The 16,264-nt window shown below is 44.4% G+C and overlaps 2 protein-coding genes across 10 annotated transcripts in view; one reads left to right on the top strand and one right to left on the bottom strand.

Annotated features, from left to right (window-relative positions):
* Window positions 1-8,344, top strand: part of sos2 (son of sevenless homolog 2 (Drosophila)) — a 33,038-nt gene extending 24,694 nt beyond the window's left edge. The window contains exons 12-23 of the mRNA XM_070978527.1: window positions 103-225; window positions 1,720-1,832; window positions 2,045-2,267; window positions 2,404-2,523; window positions 2,621-2,783; window positions 3,051-3,168; window positions 3,318-3,490; window positions 3,582-3,698; window positions 4,022-4,286; window positions 4,584-4,625; window positions 4,775-4,878; window positions 5,181-8,344. Coding sequence (XP_070834628.1) covers window positions 103-225; window positions 1,720-1,832; window positions 2,045-2,267; window positions 2,404-2,523; window positions 2,621-2,783; window positions 3,051-3,168; window positions 3,318-3,490; window positions 3,582-3,698; window positions 4,022-4,286; window positions 4,584-4,625; window positions 4,775-4,878; window positions 5,181-5,687 — 2,068 coding nt within the window. The 3' untranslated portion in view covers window positions 5,688-8,344. The remainder of the gene's footprint in view (window positions 1-102; window positions 226-1,719; window positions 1,833-2,044; window positions 2,268-2,403; window positions 2,524-2,620; window positions 2,784-3,050; window positions 3,169-3,317; window positions 3,491-3,581; window positions 3,699-4,021; window positions 4,287-4,583; window positions 4,626-4,774; window positions 4,879-5,180) is intronic.
* Window positions 8,345-9,493: 1,149 nt separating this feature from the next.
* LOC139341829 (rho guanine nucleotide exchange factor 33) lies at window positions 9,494-15,935 on the bottom strand. Of its 9 annotated transcripts, none has more exons than XM_070978538.1 (16): window positions 15,717-15,935; window positions 15,251-15,365; window positions 14,857-15,050; window positions 14,733-14,777; window positions 14,351-14,515; window positions 14,002-14,102; window positions 13,618-13,754; window positions 13,215-13,335; window positions 12,868-13,006; window positions 12,681-12,785; window positions 12,498-12,587; window positions 11,961-12,106; window positions 11,704-11,805; window positions 10,336-11,011; window positions 9,806-9,909; window positions 9,494-9,687 (listed from the first exon to the last, which is right to left on the bottom strand). In XM_070978538.1, the coding sequence occupies exons 3-16, from the start codon at window positions 14,962-14,964 to the stop codon at window positions 9,585-9,587; spliced, it is 2,142 nt and encodes a 713-aa protein (XP_070834639.1). In that variant the 5' UTR covers window positions 14,965-15,050; window positions 15,251-15,365; window positions 15,717-15,935; the 3' UTR covers window positions 9,494-9,584. The 9 variants fall into 9 exon arrangements, with proteins under 9 accessions (XP_070834639.1, XP_070834645.1, XP_070834647.1 ...); XM_070978544.1 differs by having other exon boundaries at window positions 14,857-14,942; XM_070978546.1 differs by having other exon boundaries at window positions 14,857-14,938.
* Between the last annotated feature and the right edge of the window lie 329 nt (window positions 15,936-16,264).

Here is a 16,264-nt window from a genome sequence, read left to right as displayed (position 1 = left end):
TCATAAGAACAATCTGTCTACGCTTTTCAGACGAATATGTGTCAGTGGTGTGATATTGCAGGTACCCTGAAATCTTGAATGTCTGAACATTGATCTCCCCAGGATTGAGATCCCTGAGCCGGAACCGACTGAGGAGGACCGACAGGCTCTCTGGAACGGTGACCAGCCAATGGCGGCCGAGCTCCAGAGATTCCGGAAGGAATACGTGCAGCCAGTCCAGCTCAGGTACAGCTTGTCCAGTCACAGCTGAGTCATCGTGAAAGAGAGGGACATTACATCCACGAGACAGGAAATGCATTTAAACCAGCAAAGGATTTTCAGGCAGATAGTCGAGTTTGTTGATGTTAGTCCAGAAGTGGTCTTATTTAAACAACTTTTATTATCACATGGCCGTTATAGTTTTCCATTAATTAAGCACCACAGCCGTAAAACAGTTAAAAGCAAAATAAGAGCATGGGATTGTGGGTTTATAGCTGGGCTCATCTTGATTCTGGGGTGGTTACCTGGGGAATTGTGTTTTCATATGATCTATGAAGGCTAAAAATCTAACTTTTCCCTTAGTCAGACCATTGGTTGATAGAGAAAAATTGCCCTGAAATGTTTTTTTTTTTTTTTAAATGTCTTATCTCGAGTCTCTTCGTTAGTTCTTAGTTATTCTAACATCTTTAACTGCTTTCTTTTATTTCCTAACAAGGCCTTTGTGTCTCTTTGTCTTCTGCTGTTAACACGCTCCTGTTAAAGCCTGAATGTCCTCACAGAATAACTCTTGTATCCTTATAAGGCGTAAGAGAGTCAGGAATAGCCTTATAAGTACCATTAAAGACCGAGAGCTTCTCGTTGTTTGACTGCACTGCTGCTGTACTTAAAGGCAGCTGCAATAAAATCCTTTAAACTTCAGTCACAGAAACAGTTAAAACACACAAGTGGGTAGTTACAGTGGTTACACACAGTCTGTGTCCTCTGCATTAGAAGCGCTGCTGGTCGTAACTCAGTCATGAATTCTCTAATTTGTGAAGGCACAATGACAGATTCAGATAAAGAAAATCAATAAGGTTTGTCTGCGTTAGGCAGCATGTATACATTAGATAGAATAAGAAGCATTTCAGCATAGATTGGGACAAAATGAAAGGATATTGCCACGTAGTTTTGGTGGTCTGAAAAGGTTCAATTGTGGTCCAACTGGTTATTTTAAAACCAGGATACTCAAAGCAGGTGAAAATACCTCTTCAGGCAAGGTCGTTCGCCCTTAAATCACCAAATGTTCCTGTTTCTGTCTTCAAGTACCCACTCTTTAACTGTTCAGGGTAAGGAACCAGCCAAACACTGTTTAGTTGAGGACTTAAATGTCTCATTCTATCAACCTCTTTGTCAGATAATCTGTTATTCAGATTTGCCGGTTTAGAGCCGCAGCAGTCAAATGGTTGCCTGTGCTTCTCTCTTGTTTCCTGTCTGCCTCTTCACCACCGAACTCTCCAATAAAGGCAAAATGCCAAAAAAAACATCTTAAAAAAATGTGGGTGGTAAACCAGTAAAAATGTTCCGCCACTCGAGGGGGTGAAAATGTTTATTTCCTGTTGTGTTACTGAGCAGTTGTACATAAATGGAAAAAAAATGTGTTCAGAGCACAGTTTCCTGACAAATACTGGCAGTTGAAAGTGTGTGAAGTGAAACATGAGTGGAGGATAAAACATTAACACGGGGACGTGTCTTTGTTCACAGGGTTCTCAACGTTTTCCGTCAGTGGGTCGAACATCATTTCTACGATTTTGAGAATGACCCAGAGCTGAGAAGTCGATTAGAGGAGTACATCACCAGCAAAATTCAACTGCGAGGTCAGACCTACATACGGTGTATATGGTCATTTTGGAACATGAAAGATTATTTTGTCAAAAGTGTTTTAAAAATATTATGATCAGCAGAGCAGACGACCAAAATCATGCATGCACCCAAGCAGGGATGAGGATAAAACCAATGAGTGAAATAGAAACGAATAAAACACATGTTGTGGAAAGCACATTTTTTTACACGCTGCTTCCTTTTGCAGGCAAGTCGATGAGAAAGTGGGTCGAGTCCATCAATAAGATCATCAAGAGGAAACTGCAGACGCAGTCAAATGGTATTAGTCACAACATCACCTTCGAGAGCCCGCCTCCTCCCATCGAGTGGCACATCTGCAGAGCGGGCCAGGTGGACTCATTTGACCTCATGACCCTTCATCCAATAGAGATCGCCCGCCAGCTGACCCTGCTCGAATCAGAGCTCTACAGGTGAGTCACTGTGACTGAGCAGTGGATGAAGTGGATAAATGTGATGGAGTGAAAGTATCACCTTCCTCTGGTTTGTTGTTTCTCTGATTGTGTCTCATGTTGCCTGTCTGTAAAATAAAACCCTCTTCCTCTGCAGAGCTGTGCGGCCGTCCGAGCTGGTCGGCAGCGTCTGGACCAAAGAGGACAAAGAGAAGAACTCGCCGAACTTGCTGCGCATGATCCGTCACACCACCAACCTCACGCTGTGGTTCGAGAAGTGAGTCTACAGATCCAGATGGTTCATTCACAAGAAAATCCAGAATTGGTCTCAGAGGAGAAACACCTGTAACCGCGTGTGTGTTGGTTGTTCTCAGGTGTATTGTAGAGACGATGAACCTGGAAGAGAGGGTGGCCGTGTTAGCTCGCGTCATAGAGATTCTGCAGGTTTTCCAGGAGCTCAACAACTTTAACGGTGTGCTGGAGGTGGTCAGTGCCATCAACTCTGTCCCCGTCTACAGGCTCGACCACACCTTTGAGGTGAGTGAAACTGGTTGCTCTGTACTTAAGCTCATGTTAAAGGAAAACTCCTTTTGAGGCTCCAGAGGGAGCCGCGTGAAGCCTGATAAATTGCCTCGCTCGCATGTTGACCTAGTTTTTTCCACACTGCCGAAAAACCTTACCACAACAATTCAGATCCAGTCCAGTTGGGAAACATGTGATGTTTATTGTTTTGACATGCATTTTAATCACATGTGGAGCTGGTGGTCAGAACGTAAATTACGGGACTCCCTCCTGCACCCACAGGCAATACCAGAGAGGAAAAAGAAAATCCTGGAAGAAGCTGTGGAGCTGAGCCAGGACCATTTTAAGAAATATTTGGCTAAACTCAAGTCAATAAACCCACCCTGTGTGCCTTTCTTTGGTAAGTCTTCAGCTGTTACTATGGATCCACAACAAGTAGAGCATGAAATGAGCTGAGGCAAAAAATATGTACACAGTATCAAACTCTCTCATCTGGATCCGATTCATTTTGAGTCACCTGACCACCGTCAAACTCCTCTTCATCCTCAGGTATCTATTTAACCAACATCCTGAAGACGGAGGAAGGTAACCCAGACTTCCTCAAACGCCACGGCAAGGAGCTGATCAACTTCAGCAAAAGGAGGAAAGTGGCTGAAATCACAGGGGAGATCCAGCAGTATCAGAACCAGCCCTACTGTCTGAAGGTGGAGCACGAAATCAGGGTGAGCGCTCACTCTTAGTTAATGTCTCTTTGGTCCTTCGGCATCTTTTATAGATCCTGAACTCAAAACATGACTGTTTTATGTTGCACAGAGGTTCTTCGAGAACCTGAACCCGATGGGCAACCGGACTGAGAAGGAGTTTGCTGACTACCTGTTCAAAATGTCTCTGGATATCGAGCCACGGAACTGCAGGCAGGCTCCCCGATTTGTAAGTGTTTCTGTAACATGGGTCTTGTTGCAGCAGTGTTTTTACTTTCTGTTATGTGCCCTGGCTCAGTCGCAGATCCACATGTACTGCAAATTGAAGAAAATGTTTTGCTCTGTTATCTAGCAATGCACATCCTTTTTTTTTGCCCTGAGATTTGTGCCACATGGAGCTGGAATTAAGCCTTGAGGTGTTCAAAACATTGAAAACTCGATCTTAAAAATTCAACAGCATCATGTCTTTCCAGAGAACAGGTCCCACTACTCTAAATAATCCTCAGATCTCACTGAGAACAGTTTTCATTGGTTCTCTTTCTCCTCCTGCAGCCCAGGAAGACCATGTACACTCTGAAATCCCCGGGGATCCGGCCTGTGCGAACGTCTACCTCTGGCACCCTGAAAGGCCATCCCGTTCCCCTGGAGAGGGAGCCCCCACACAAGATCACCTTCCGGAGTATCGCCGAGACCGAGCCGGAGACGCTGGCGTCGGCCTCGGTGCCCACCTCTCCGAACACGCCGACCCCTCCGCAGTCAGCCTCCTCCGACCTCAGCTCAGTCTTCATGGAGCACGACCTCAGCAGCTCTTACGGCGGTGAGTTCAGCTGACGATCAGATCCTCCTGAAAATCTTAGTTTGTTTGCATCTCTATGGAGTCACTAAATATCTAGATTAGTTTTATGTTGTACAGGTTATGTGGCTTTCAGGTGTATCAGGCCACGCTTGATATTTTTTGTTGTTGTATAGAATAAACTACAGCTGTGGCTAAGTGGACAATCCCATTCCTGAACCAAAAGATTGATCCAGTCATGAGACTGAGGTCTGTGTAGAAGTAGAGAAGTTGGAAAATGAAAAAGATTTAAACACACATCTCGTCTCTTTGAAATTACAGGTAGCAACTCCATATTTGCTCCAGTTCTTCTTCCTCCTTCAAGTGAGTGTGGGCTTTCAGTTTCTATCTGATTGCTTTCAGTCTGACTGCAGTGCTGCGAACAGTCCGAGGAATCATTCTTCTAGGACCTCGTGATCTGAGTTGTCTTTTGTCAACTGTTAAACCTCATGAGCGGCTTTTCTTTTTCTCAGAGTTCCAGTCTGTGTCTTGCGGCAGCCTCCACCAGCTCGGGGAGGAGCAGCTGAAGCCGCCTCCTCTGCCGCCACGAAGGAAAGATGCAATGTCTGAAGCCAAAGTAAGAGCAGGGCATCATTTCCCCCCAGTTCACAGATTCTGTGTCTGACCTCCATCGCACATTGTGATGCGTCTGCTTGTCACAGTAGTGGACGAATCATTGTACATTTATGTGAGAACTTACTGAAAGTCCTGTTAGCAGAGTTAGAGCAGCGTGACTTTGCACAAAATGTTGACTCGTACAAAAAAAGAGATGTTTCGAGTCTCAAGGTAATTTCCCAAATTTCTTGCACCACCCCTGAACTTGTTTAGTCACATCTGGTTTTGACACAGTTCTGATCTCCGTGTGTCTCTGTGTCTCAGCTGAGCTCCAGGTCCGACAGCCCTCCAGCCATCCCTCCCCGGCTGCCCCCTCCTCTTCCCAGGAACCAGCCTCGACCGCTGTTCTACAACGGCCCCCCCAGTGACGGCCCCCTGCCCAGCCCTCCTCCTCCGCCACCCCGTGACCCCTTGCCCGACACGCCTCCCCCGGTGCCCCAGCGCCCCCCTGAGATCTTCATCAACTTCCCCCTCAACCTGCAGCCTTCCCCTGTGGGCCGATACCACTGGGACTTCAGCAGCTCCCCCAGCTCCCCCAACACCCCGCCCAGCACGCCGTCGCCTCGCGTCCCCAGGCGGAGCTGCCCGCTCAGCGCCAGCCAGAACAGCCTCTGCCCTCTTCCCGTTCCCATCACCGCTCCACCTGTGCCCCCACGCCACAACTCCAGCCCGCAACTCCCCAAACTCCCACCAAAGACATACAAAAGGGAGCTGCTGCAGCCGCCGCTACAAGGCCTGTCATTGGTGGAGAACACCGACAGCAGCCAGTGAGCCTGCGTTCTGTTTTTTTAAACACCAAGAGGTGATCCCGAAATGCAAACTTCAGACTGTCTCCTGCAAACTAAGACACAGTGGACTCAAAGCTACTGATCAGAAAGAATTACACTGCTCCACACACACTCTTAACTCCACCCACCCGCCCTCTGCATCGACCAATCACACCCCCGCTGTGCCTCTCAGGGGATCAGTAGCTCCGCCTTCATCATAAACCCTCTGTGCCAATGAGAAACCCACACCGGTGTGCCAGCTAATAAACAACAAGGAGTCGAGTGTTTGTGTCTGTTTCTTCTGTACGGAGCGGGACGTCTGCTCCTGATAAAAGTTCTCACCCCTCTCACTCTTAACTTACTCTTACCCCACGTCCCACTCCTCTATCCGGTGGGGTGAATGTGGGGGGCCTTGGACTTTGTAGCCTCAACTGTCATGCTTTGTTTCTTTGGGCATTGACATCATCTGGAGTCCTGCTGCAGCTCACGGATTTTTACAACCTCTCTTTCCTCCTCAACGATCCACTTAGACGTAGCTCTTTGACGGTGGGTGTGAGCAGCAGACATTTCCATTGACTTGTTTTTCCTACAAACTGATAAACAGTTGCCAAAGTCTTATTTTATGCAGGGGGATAAGGGATTTTCTTTTTTTTTTTTTAAACCAATGTGACTTTGAAAGAACACACATAAAGGAGGCGACACTGAATCCCCCACTTTCAACTGTACACTGTGACTGTATGGACGTGAGTCAAGCTGTCTTCACTGTTTTTTTGCCTGAAGACAGGCCACTCCGCAGCCACAAAACGTTGCCTTTAAAAATCCAACAGCGGTGACCTCTGACCCCAGGCTCCAGTCCTCTCGGCCCGGATGGGACAGCGAGAGCCGAGAACACTCCATTTGCACATCAAGTTTGGGCAAAGTCAGCAGGTTTCGATTATACTATTGAAAATAGCCCTCTGCGTTGTGCGACAGAGGGAGGTCTGCCACGATATCAAACAGCACCGATCCAGGACGAAGACGAGGGGAGGGAAGAAGACGCAAGTTTTCCTCCCTCCAACCCTTCGAAAGCTGATGTCTTAACCGATCCCCTTATGGACGTGCGCTGCTGTCTTGACACTGTGCTCTTCTCCAGAAGCCCTCATGACCAACTTTTCTTCATTGGTATTAAAACTCAGCACTAGAAGCACGCAACCTCCCACCAGAGCTGGGACAGCACCCCCCAGTGGCTGCTCGAAATACCTAAAAACCCATGAAAAAGAGGAACTTTTTAACCCAACTTCTTCTGTATCTCCACTTTTTCTTTTTTTTTCTGCTTGAAAACATTTTGTTTCACTTTGGAAAGACTGAAATAATCCATGCATCATGCTCAGATGTGCCTTTTATTTTGTTTTCTACTTTACAGAGATAAGCAAATGGTGTCTAAAATGCTAAAAAATAAAGTTGCCTATGTAATGTTTAGAACAAAGCTATACACTATGAAATTGTACATGTTTGTGGATACTGTGTATATATAACATGTATACACTAACTAAATAATTTGTATAAAGTGACAAGTTTTTTCCCTGTTGTATTGTACCCTCATCCGCATCTGTTCAGTTGAATATTGCCTAATAATCCAATGCTGCTACAGTCGGATAAAAAAAAAAAAACTAAAAAACAAAAACAAAACAAGAAAAAAACAGGTCACTGTCACTAACTTACTTACAGACAATCTCCAGTTGAAACACTGGGAGTATTAACTAAGGAAAGCCATTTTTTTCTTCCCTGCCCCTTAGCTGTTTTAAAGCAATGGAAAAAAAAAACCCATACAGTTCAATATGCCAAGCACTTACTTAGACGTGTGCTTCACTTTGTACATCCTACTAATTGCCTTTTTCTCCTTTTCAAAGATTTTTTAATGCTAACACTCATTAAACAGAGGTCGGAATCGTATTAAAGTTGCAGTTGAATATATACAGACCTATATTCAGCTGCAGGTATTTGAACATAGTGAAGAATTGGACATTTTTGTGAGAAACACACTTTGTGCACTTTAGGCTGTACTGTTGAAGAGCCGCAGTTGTTATAGGTCATGTTTGTAAATTCAATGGTCCTATGCAACTGTTCAACTCACTTTCTACATGGATCAGGGCAGAAAAACGCAAGTCTACCACCTCACTTTTATCCCCATGATGTTTATAAAAGACGCAGAGAAACACCTGAGGATGTCTGACCATCACGAGCTGGATTTCCACAGATTTTTAAAGAAAATCACCCTTTTTTCTCCACACTTTGCCCTGAATATAGAGATCCCTCTCCTCCTCTCGCTGCGTGTTTTGCAGATGATGATGGATGATAAACGAAATAGAGGTGAAAGGAGATTTATAGAGATGATTGTTATCGACAGCTGAAGTCAAATCACTTCACTGTCTTCACTCACACTGTCCATTTTCCAAGTTTCCCCAAGTCAGTATTGGTGGGGTTATTTTTGGCAAATTTTTGTTTTCTGTTTTTCTTTTTTCAACCCCAGCCCCAACAGAATGACTAATTGGTTTTCCTCCGGTGGCACTGTAACAGCTTGATCCAGCAGTCGGTTTATTTGATGGTATGTGGCCTTTTAACTGCTTTGTATTAATGGTCTTGATGAGATTAATAAATCACCCAGTCTTATTTTGTACTGAACTACTTTTTTCTCCTGTCGTTTTTTTTCTTTTACTGTAAATTCAGCTTTTTTACATACACTATAGGTGTTGGAAGAGCAATAGCTTTAGTTATAGCTAGTTAGATGGGAAGATTGATACCTAGCATCCGGTTAGCTTTGACTAGCTAGCTCTGTCTAATGCTAATACAATTCATCTGCTAGCCCCTGTAAAGGTCACTTATTAACAATTTACACGTCTTTTGTTTAATATGTACCAAAAAAAAACGTGTGAAAACGACAATTAGCTGATTTACAGTACAGCAGTAGAGTATGGACCAGACTACTTCCTGGCGCTCAGCAGTTGCTAGGCAACCAGTGGAGACTCCAGGATATTAGTGTGCCTGGCCAACAAATAGTTTGTAAAGCGACAAGCGGCTGTTTAACACATTGTTTTTGGACAAATTAAACAACAAACTAGCTATAACTTGTTAATTGGTGATATTTATAGTTGCTGGTAGGTGGATTTTGTTATTAAATATAGCCAGGTTATCCGTTTCCAGCCCTTGTGCTACCTAAACTAAGCTAACCGGCTGCTAGCTGTAGCTTCATATTGACCATACAAGGAGAAGAGTGACAACGGTCCTCCACTAGTTTAACTTGTCGCTTGAGAGCAAGTATGCAGGGTTTCTTAAACAAACTTCCGTTAAATGTATAAGTTCAGTCCTGGATAAAAACCTGTTACTTAGCTAGTATCTTCCTTTCGCTACACATTGATATAATCTCATCACAGAATACCGTCTCACTTCCGCTTGAAAAAAATACGGTTATGAATATTTAAGTTGGATTCTTCAGATGTATATCAGCTAGGAATCGCTTCAGTATTTAGACAAAGCTGTGCTTGGAGAATGAAAGATGTTTTTCTCAAAAAGTCTGTGTTACTGGTCATTTTTTTTAAGAATCGTAACCCCCAACACGTTCTCAAGTTTTTATCCCACAGGTCAAAATGCTGCTAATTCCGATGAACCGAGCAAAGATGAAACAGTGATCACAAAAGCTTCAGATTTAACAGAAATTCAAGAAAAATACCTTGTCCATTTTCACAGTCACTGACAGGTCATTCATGCATTTACACTGCTGTGGTGGCCTTTTGAGAAGATGTATCCATCAAAGAAATCACAGCTTGGCCTCATGTTTGCTTGTAACTCCAAAGTTTTCTGTGCAACAGTTTTTAGTGATAGTCCTCTGATCTCTGAGGAGGACAGCGGGGGGGGGGGGGGGGGGTCAAACGGTGCTGCAGGGGCCTTCGCTGTCCTCACTGTCGTCCCACAATCCTCCACCACTCATGGCTGCTGCATGATTACCTCGCTGCTGAAGCAGGCCTGGTCTAAAGAAGTGCAACAGGTAAAAGTCATCTCACTCATCCAGTTTCTCTATTTTACACTGTGCCTACCTGTGATTACACTAAAATAAAAGTCATTATTCTACCTGATGAAGACTCTTACCTCAGATTTTCTCTGCTCGGGTTGAAATTGTGAAAGCTTGGCCTCGCTGGCGCTTGAATCGGTATGAAGCCTTGTCTGTTGTCTTTCTCTGGAGCTGAGTCAGCCTGGTACATGAAGTGACATGGATGTACAGTACAGAGAGCAGGTTTGATGGTATTACTGATAAGAAAACAGACTGAACGGAATTATCAGGAAAATATGGGATTCATTGATTGAAGAAATAGTGATCAAATGATATTTGGAGATATGGAGAAGATTTATGATCCGCTGCCAAGCCTTCAGTGTCTCTGGACGAGTTTTGTCAAGTCTGAAAATTTTCTCAAGAACTATGAAAATCTGGTACATGCATCCCATGCCAGTTATTTTCATATTTCTTTGTATTAAGCAACTATATGCAGATGTTTTTTTCTTTCAGTTCAATCTTTCATTTTTTCTGATGGCATTACAGATTTATAGATGTTCTGACCCGCTTTTCAAAAGTGCGTCCCGTATGGACAGACCACAGTTCTTATGTAACAAAAACTAGATACCTGTTTGGATGGATCATCCCAGATGGGCCTGAAGGCACTTTTTGGATGTAGAGGAGGCGACCCTTTCCTGACACTGACTATCCTCTTCCCGTAGGAGCTGACGAGGCACGGCGCCGGCACGTCCACACATGGAGGCTTTCTCAGGGGAGGGTGAGGGGTCAGTCTGGGAATCTGCCACCTCAGACACACAGTCCTCTCTCTGGGTGCCTCCCTGCTCTGCTGCTGCTGCTGGCTATATGAAGGCTTTAACAGCACAGGCACCTGGCTGTCCTCCTCTTCATCGTCCCCACTGTTGCTGCCCGTCATGTCCCTGCGCAGGGTGCCGTCCGGGCTGCAGGAGGTGACAGAGGAGTAGTCGAAGGCTGAGGTGTCATCTGGGTCTGTCTCACAGTCATCGAGGCAGTGGTTGGTGTGAGGTCCCTCCAGCTCATTGGTGCCTTTCTGGGTAGGCTGGCTGAAGGTACCCTGGCCCGAGTCGCTGTTCTCTCCCCATCCAGCGGTGTCGGGAGTAAGGAGAGAGCAGTAGGTGTGTCCACAGTCACGGGCCGGCTGGTTTGGGATGGTCCGGTCTCTTCCACAGCCCTTTCTCCTTACTGGGCTGCAGGACCAGCACTCCAGACGCATTGAGTGACAGCCGTCGACTCCGTTAGTGAGGCTGACAGCCTGCTGGTCATCTCTGTGGGAAGGAGGGTGGAGGTAAGAACTTTAACTGATTGAGCTAAAACATGTAAAAATGCTTCACAGTGGGAGCTACACCTGCAGATATGATCCTGTCACCTCTGAGTCTCACAAAGACACAATGGTTGGAACCAAAAATCAGACTCCTCAGACCAAAGGACAGATTTTCACTGGTCCAGTGTCCAATGCTTGTCTTTCTTGGCCTAAACAGTATGGATTACTACAGCAGTCAAATAGAGCTGTTTACTGTGTACCAACACTACCTCTGCACAACACAACTAATACTCAAATGTATGAAGAAGGCAACAAATTCCACTAATTAACTTTTGACAAGGCACACCTGCTTCAGGTATTCGGCAGACAACAACCTCATGAAGCTGGTTGAGAGAGTGCCATCAAGGCAAACAGTGGCTACTTTTTAAAATATAAAACATGTTTTGCTTAGACTACTTTTTTGTTTACTACATAATTCCACATGTCTTATTTCATAGTTTTGATGTCAGCATTAATGTACTATGTAGAAAATGATAAAGAAAACACATTGACTGAGAAGGCGTGTCCAAACCTTTGACTCGCACTGTAAATGTCACTGACAGCAGTCACTTGTCTGAGCTCGTCAACACCGTTTTTGCACTGCTGGTTCTCCACTGCATGCTGTACTGTCTGAAGCCAGCAGAGGGCGACACTCACCTCTGAGCTGCAGCGCTTGGCTCCTGCTGAGACTCTCTGGTCTGTTGGCTCTTCCTGCAGCAGTTCGCAGAAGATCCACCTGCCACTGAATCTGGGCAGCTGCTGTTCATGCAAAAAAAATAAATGTACATTTTGAGCCACAAACACATGCATTTGCTATAAATCTGTGATCGAGTCAATCTACTGAAACATCTGATCAACCTCAGCGTTTATACTCTAAGATGTGAGCCAGCCAATCTTTCCCATGATGCTCTGACCTTTGTCCAGCTCCTTCTCCTTCCTCCCACTGGACATCTTCCTCCAGGATCACATGACAGCGGGACAAAACGCTCCTCAGCGCTCGCTCAGTTCCCAGCAGGAGGCTGCAATCAGGATGCTCTTTGCCCGTCCACTGCAGCAAATTCTAGAGAGGGATGATGGAGTAAAATTAATCAAGTGATATAATGTGACTTTGGTTGAGTGGTTAGGATTCAGTTTAACTCAGTTTAACTTTTTTAGAATAAACAACCAGTTTAACAACCATGTTTTTGGACTTTTAATACTTCTAAAGGCGTTTCTGAACCTGCTAAAATGTTCATTATGTCTTTAACATCTCTTGTCATCTTTTGAGACTTGGTTTTCTACTAAACACCCTCATGGTTTTTATCTTCTGCTTGTGTTTTTCAGACGTTGGACGTCTTGTTCTGGGAGGCAGTTTCGACTTTAGCCATCCTCAACTTCAGAGCTGACCCGCAGTGTCAGATCTCGTGTTCCTGCAGCTCTTCTACCTGGCCTCTGTGTAGCTGCTGACTCACCTGAATGTGGCTCAGGTAGCTGTGTATGCGAGAGACAGGCGCCAACAGCAAGGAGAGCAGTTTCATTTCCTCTCTCTCCATCTGGCCTTTCTGTTAAATACAGACAGAAAATATCGATCAGCATCTCTGGCATCTCAAGTGCATTATGACAGAATAACGTTCATGCTGTGTCACTTAAAATACCTGCATTTTGTGGCTTTTCTCCGACTGATTTAGTCTGTTGAACTCCAGTGAGAGGAATGATGCCAGGGTAGTCGTGTATCCAAGGTACATATCTGAGAAGGTTGTCTGGAAAACCCAATTATGAGCAACCGTCAGCTCCGTATTCAATGTAATGGATTGAAGTCATAAAAACTCAAATAAAACTTACATCATTTTGGCCGATGAGCTGCACCAGGATGTCTCCAACCAGAGACTTCCAGTGTTCAGCAGATAATCGCTCCTGCAGGGTGTTTCTGAAGAGCAGATGTCGCTGTAACAGCTGCTCCACAAACTTCAGATATGTCTGACTGGAAAACAACACAGAACACAGGATGTGGTGAACTGAGGCCACATATTGTGTTTTATCTCGCTTCCATATGTTATGTATGAAACTGTAGTTGTGTTAATGTGTGATGTTACAATCAGGAAGAATTTGTTGCATTGAATGTCTTCTTTTTTAGACCTTTGTAGCTAAAATCTGATAAATTAAATTTTTAGCAACTTTTTAGTACTCACTATGGCTCCGCAGTCATCTGGTGAGCTGGTGGTGTCTTGTATTTTTCGTAGAGCTGGTTTAAGGCTGACACGTACTCCCACTCAGAATGCAGAAGTTGCATCGCCACCTGATGTCGTGCATCTGCACGTAAAAGAAAAGAGGTCTATGGCGTTAATATCCTATCTGATCCTCTAAATCTAACTAACAGAAATACACGGGAAGCATCTACAAAGTGACAAACAAATCCCCCAAATTTCTGAAAATGTGTCTTTTTAAAACATTTTACTGCTTTAAAGTTTTAAAGCCAAGTGAAGAAAGTTGGGACAGCTGCAGGTGTTTCTGGAAGCAAATGTGAGATGTGTCATCTGCTGATTGTTGTGTGTCTGTCTGTGTGTGTCGCAATCAGCTGTAAAACCTGCTCACCTGTGCCTTCACTCAGTCCTGCCTTGAGGCCCTGCAGGAAACAGTGGAGGAGCAGTTTTCCTCTGGACAGACAGGCTGCTGGAGCAGACGAACAGTCGCACGGACTCCGTTCACAGGCCGCCTCTGCTGGTTCACTGCTGCACGACAGTGGACAGATGGCAAAATGTCTCTCTGCAGGTTGGACATGTCTAAAAATGTGTTTTACCACCCGTTGTGACTGCCTGCTGACTAGTTGTAAACAGCTTTTTTTTATGAGTAATTGCTAAAAAAAAACATGATTAAGAAGCTTTGGCAGATATTTGTCACGTTCATGGACACTGTGTTCTGTAGAAAGAGTTAAAATTCAATTTATGTATTTTGCTTAATTGTTTTTTTTTTCTTTACCTTTCTCTCTGTTTAGATGTGGAGGTCTTTCCATCCTGCAGAGGTCTCTGTCTGTTACTGTACAGCTGCAAGATCTGACACTGCATCACTCCAAGTTCCTCCTGTGGGATGGCAAGATGTTGGGAGTTTACTGTCATAAAATGAAGTAAGTTTCAGCGTTTTATTCTGTGCTATGTTTGTAATGCATGCACATCCTCCAGAGAATCCAGGCAAATCTGAGAGATGAAATGTCTGTTACTGTTAATGTGGCTGTCATTAATTGTAATTTAAATTATTACATGGATATAAGAAACAATGTAACCAAACCACATTTGATTTCTCTCAGCAGTGAAACTTATCTGAGTCTCACCTTCAGCGACTCCACCAGGGCCTCCAGACGAAGAGCCTTCTTCTGGCAGCTCCTCCTGTTCTCCTCCAGCTCCTCCCTCAGGTACGTGTCTCCATGTTGGATCTTACTGAGCTCCAGCAGAGCGCTGGAAAACCCCGTCTTCAGCTCCGAGACCATGCATTGTAACTGACAAGACAGCAGGTGTCATATATAAGTCGTTTTATTGATGAGGCACAATAGCATTGACTTTTACACATCTGAGGTTGTAAATATTGGAAGCTCTACATATTTTGGACCTGGATTGCACTTGTGGGGTGTTCATTAACTATCTGCTGCTGTAAATTCAAAGAGAACTGTCTCTTTAACAAAGCCAGGCTGGCTGATGAGGGAAGGTGCAGAATACCTTAGAGATTTCAGTGACAAGCTCTGCCTCTTGAGGCTTCATGACCTGTACAGACAAAGACACAAACAAGGCTGTTTGCAAACACTCAGGTATTAATGTGCACGAACTGTGCAGCCTGAATTACCTGCTTGGTGTTGGTAGCTGTAAACAGGGAATCAGAGTTGAGTCTGGTGAGCCCACCGTGCAGAGAAAAGCATGTTAACCTGCTGTCTCCAAACGTAGATGGTTGCATTCACACCAAAAGGCACAAAGCAGGGAAGTCAATGTGTTTGTTTTCCATCAAAGTGAATCTTTAATCACCTCCTACCCAAATGCACACTGGAAATATAACGAACAGACAAACACTGAGTTTAATTTGAGTAGTTGGGGGTTTTAAGCACAAAAATATTAATTCTGTCATTCTTTATTCTTTCTGCCTACTATATCTTGAAGCCTATAAACGTATTAGAAGGGCTACAATAACATTCTTAACCTGATTTAATGACTTTGGTGTCTATACTCCTGTTTGTTTGTGGTACCTGCTTCGATGTTGCCCCTGCCAGCAGCCCCTCTGCTAAGGAAGTGGCAAGCCAGCCAAAGAGCTCAGCCCTGCAGGGGAAATGGCTGCAGGAGCCAAGATCCCTCCTTTTAAGTCTGCTGACAGAAGGACAGGCAGGATCAGCAAAAAACTGAAAGATGAAATATGCAATAGCCTCGTGTTTTAAAATGCAAATACACCACATAAAATCACTTTTAACCTCATTCATGACGGATCTCCTGAGGGAATTGTGCTTTTTAAATTAAGATAGGCTCTGTAGAAAGCACAGGTTTATCAGGCCTATAGGTGGCAAGACCATGACGTACATGCCAGCTACTTAAAAGCATCTTAACAACACTTACAAGCGTCATCGGTGGTGTCCATATATCCAAGAATCCATCAAAAAACATGAGAGAAAGTTTGATGAAGAAAGAGATGCATCTAAAATAAAGCCATATGAAACTCACCTCAGTTCAAGTTCTTCAATATCACTCCTCCAGACATCTGAAAGGGTGCAGTGAATCCAAAATCACTTAAAAATCTCCATCGTTTCTTCTCCTGTGCTGAGTGTTGTCTTCAGTATTTGCGGTGTTAGGAGGCGGCAGTCTGTTGCGCTGTGCGCTGCTCTGTGCGGACAGCAGATGTCCTGCACGACGCTCAGCGAGCAGCTCCGTCATTTACTGTTTACTGCAGGTTCAGTACGAGCCGTGCACATGTCCTGATCCAAGTACCGCTTTATAATATACGAACAGACAAAGAGCTGTGTTATCACCAGAAAAAAAAGAGATAACACCATAGGCCTATGCGTTACAGTGCCTTAGAACCTTTAAATGAATTGTTTTTGTACAATTGTGGAGGAAAATCTGTCATGCAACTCCGACAGCCATGATGTGCATATAGGTGTATGAGTATGAATGACAAATACATGTCTACATATAGTTTTACATGTATGTGCAGTATATCCAATATAGGAAAAACATTTTTCATTTACGGAGCACTGTTTTATTCTTGTGTA

This window comes from Chaetodon trifascialis, chromosome 14 (assembly GCF_039877785.1).
Source record: "Chaetodon trifascialis isolate fChaTrf1 chromosome 14, fChaTrf1.hap1, whole genome shotgun sequence".
NCBI classification, from domain to species: domain Eukaryota; kingdom Metazoa; phylum Chordata; class Actinopteri; order Chaetodontiformes; family Chaetodontidae; genus Chaetodon; species Chaetodon trifascialis.
This window is presented reverse-complemented; position numbering and strand designations above follow the sequence as displayed.

Coding starts and splice junctions, on each gene's coding strand:
- LOC139341829 (XM_070978538.1), bottom strand. CDS start 14,964: ATGCAACCATCTACGTTTGGAGACAGCAGGTTAACATGCTTTTCTCTG. Junction 13,755..14,001: donor ACATCTAAACAGAGAGAAAG/GTAAAGAAAAAA, acceptor ACTGTCGTGCAG/CAGTGAACCAGCAGAGGCGG. Junction 9,688..9,805: donor CCGAGCAGAGAAAATCTGAG/GTAAGAGTCTTC, acceptor GCACTTCTTTAG/ACCAGGCCTGCTTCAGCAGC.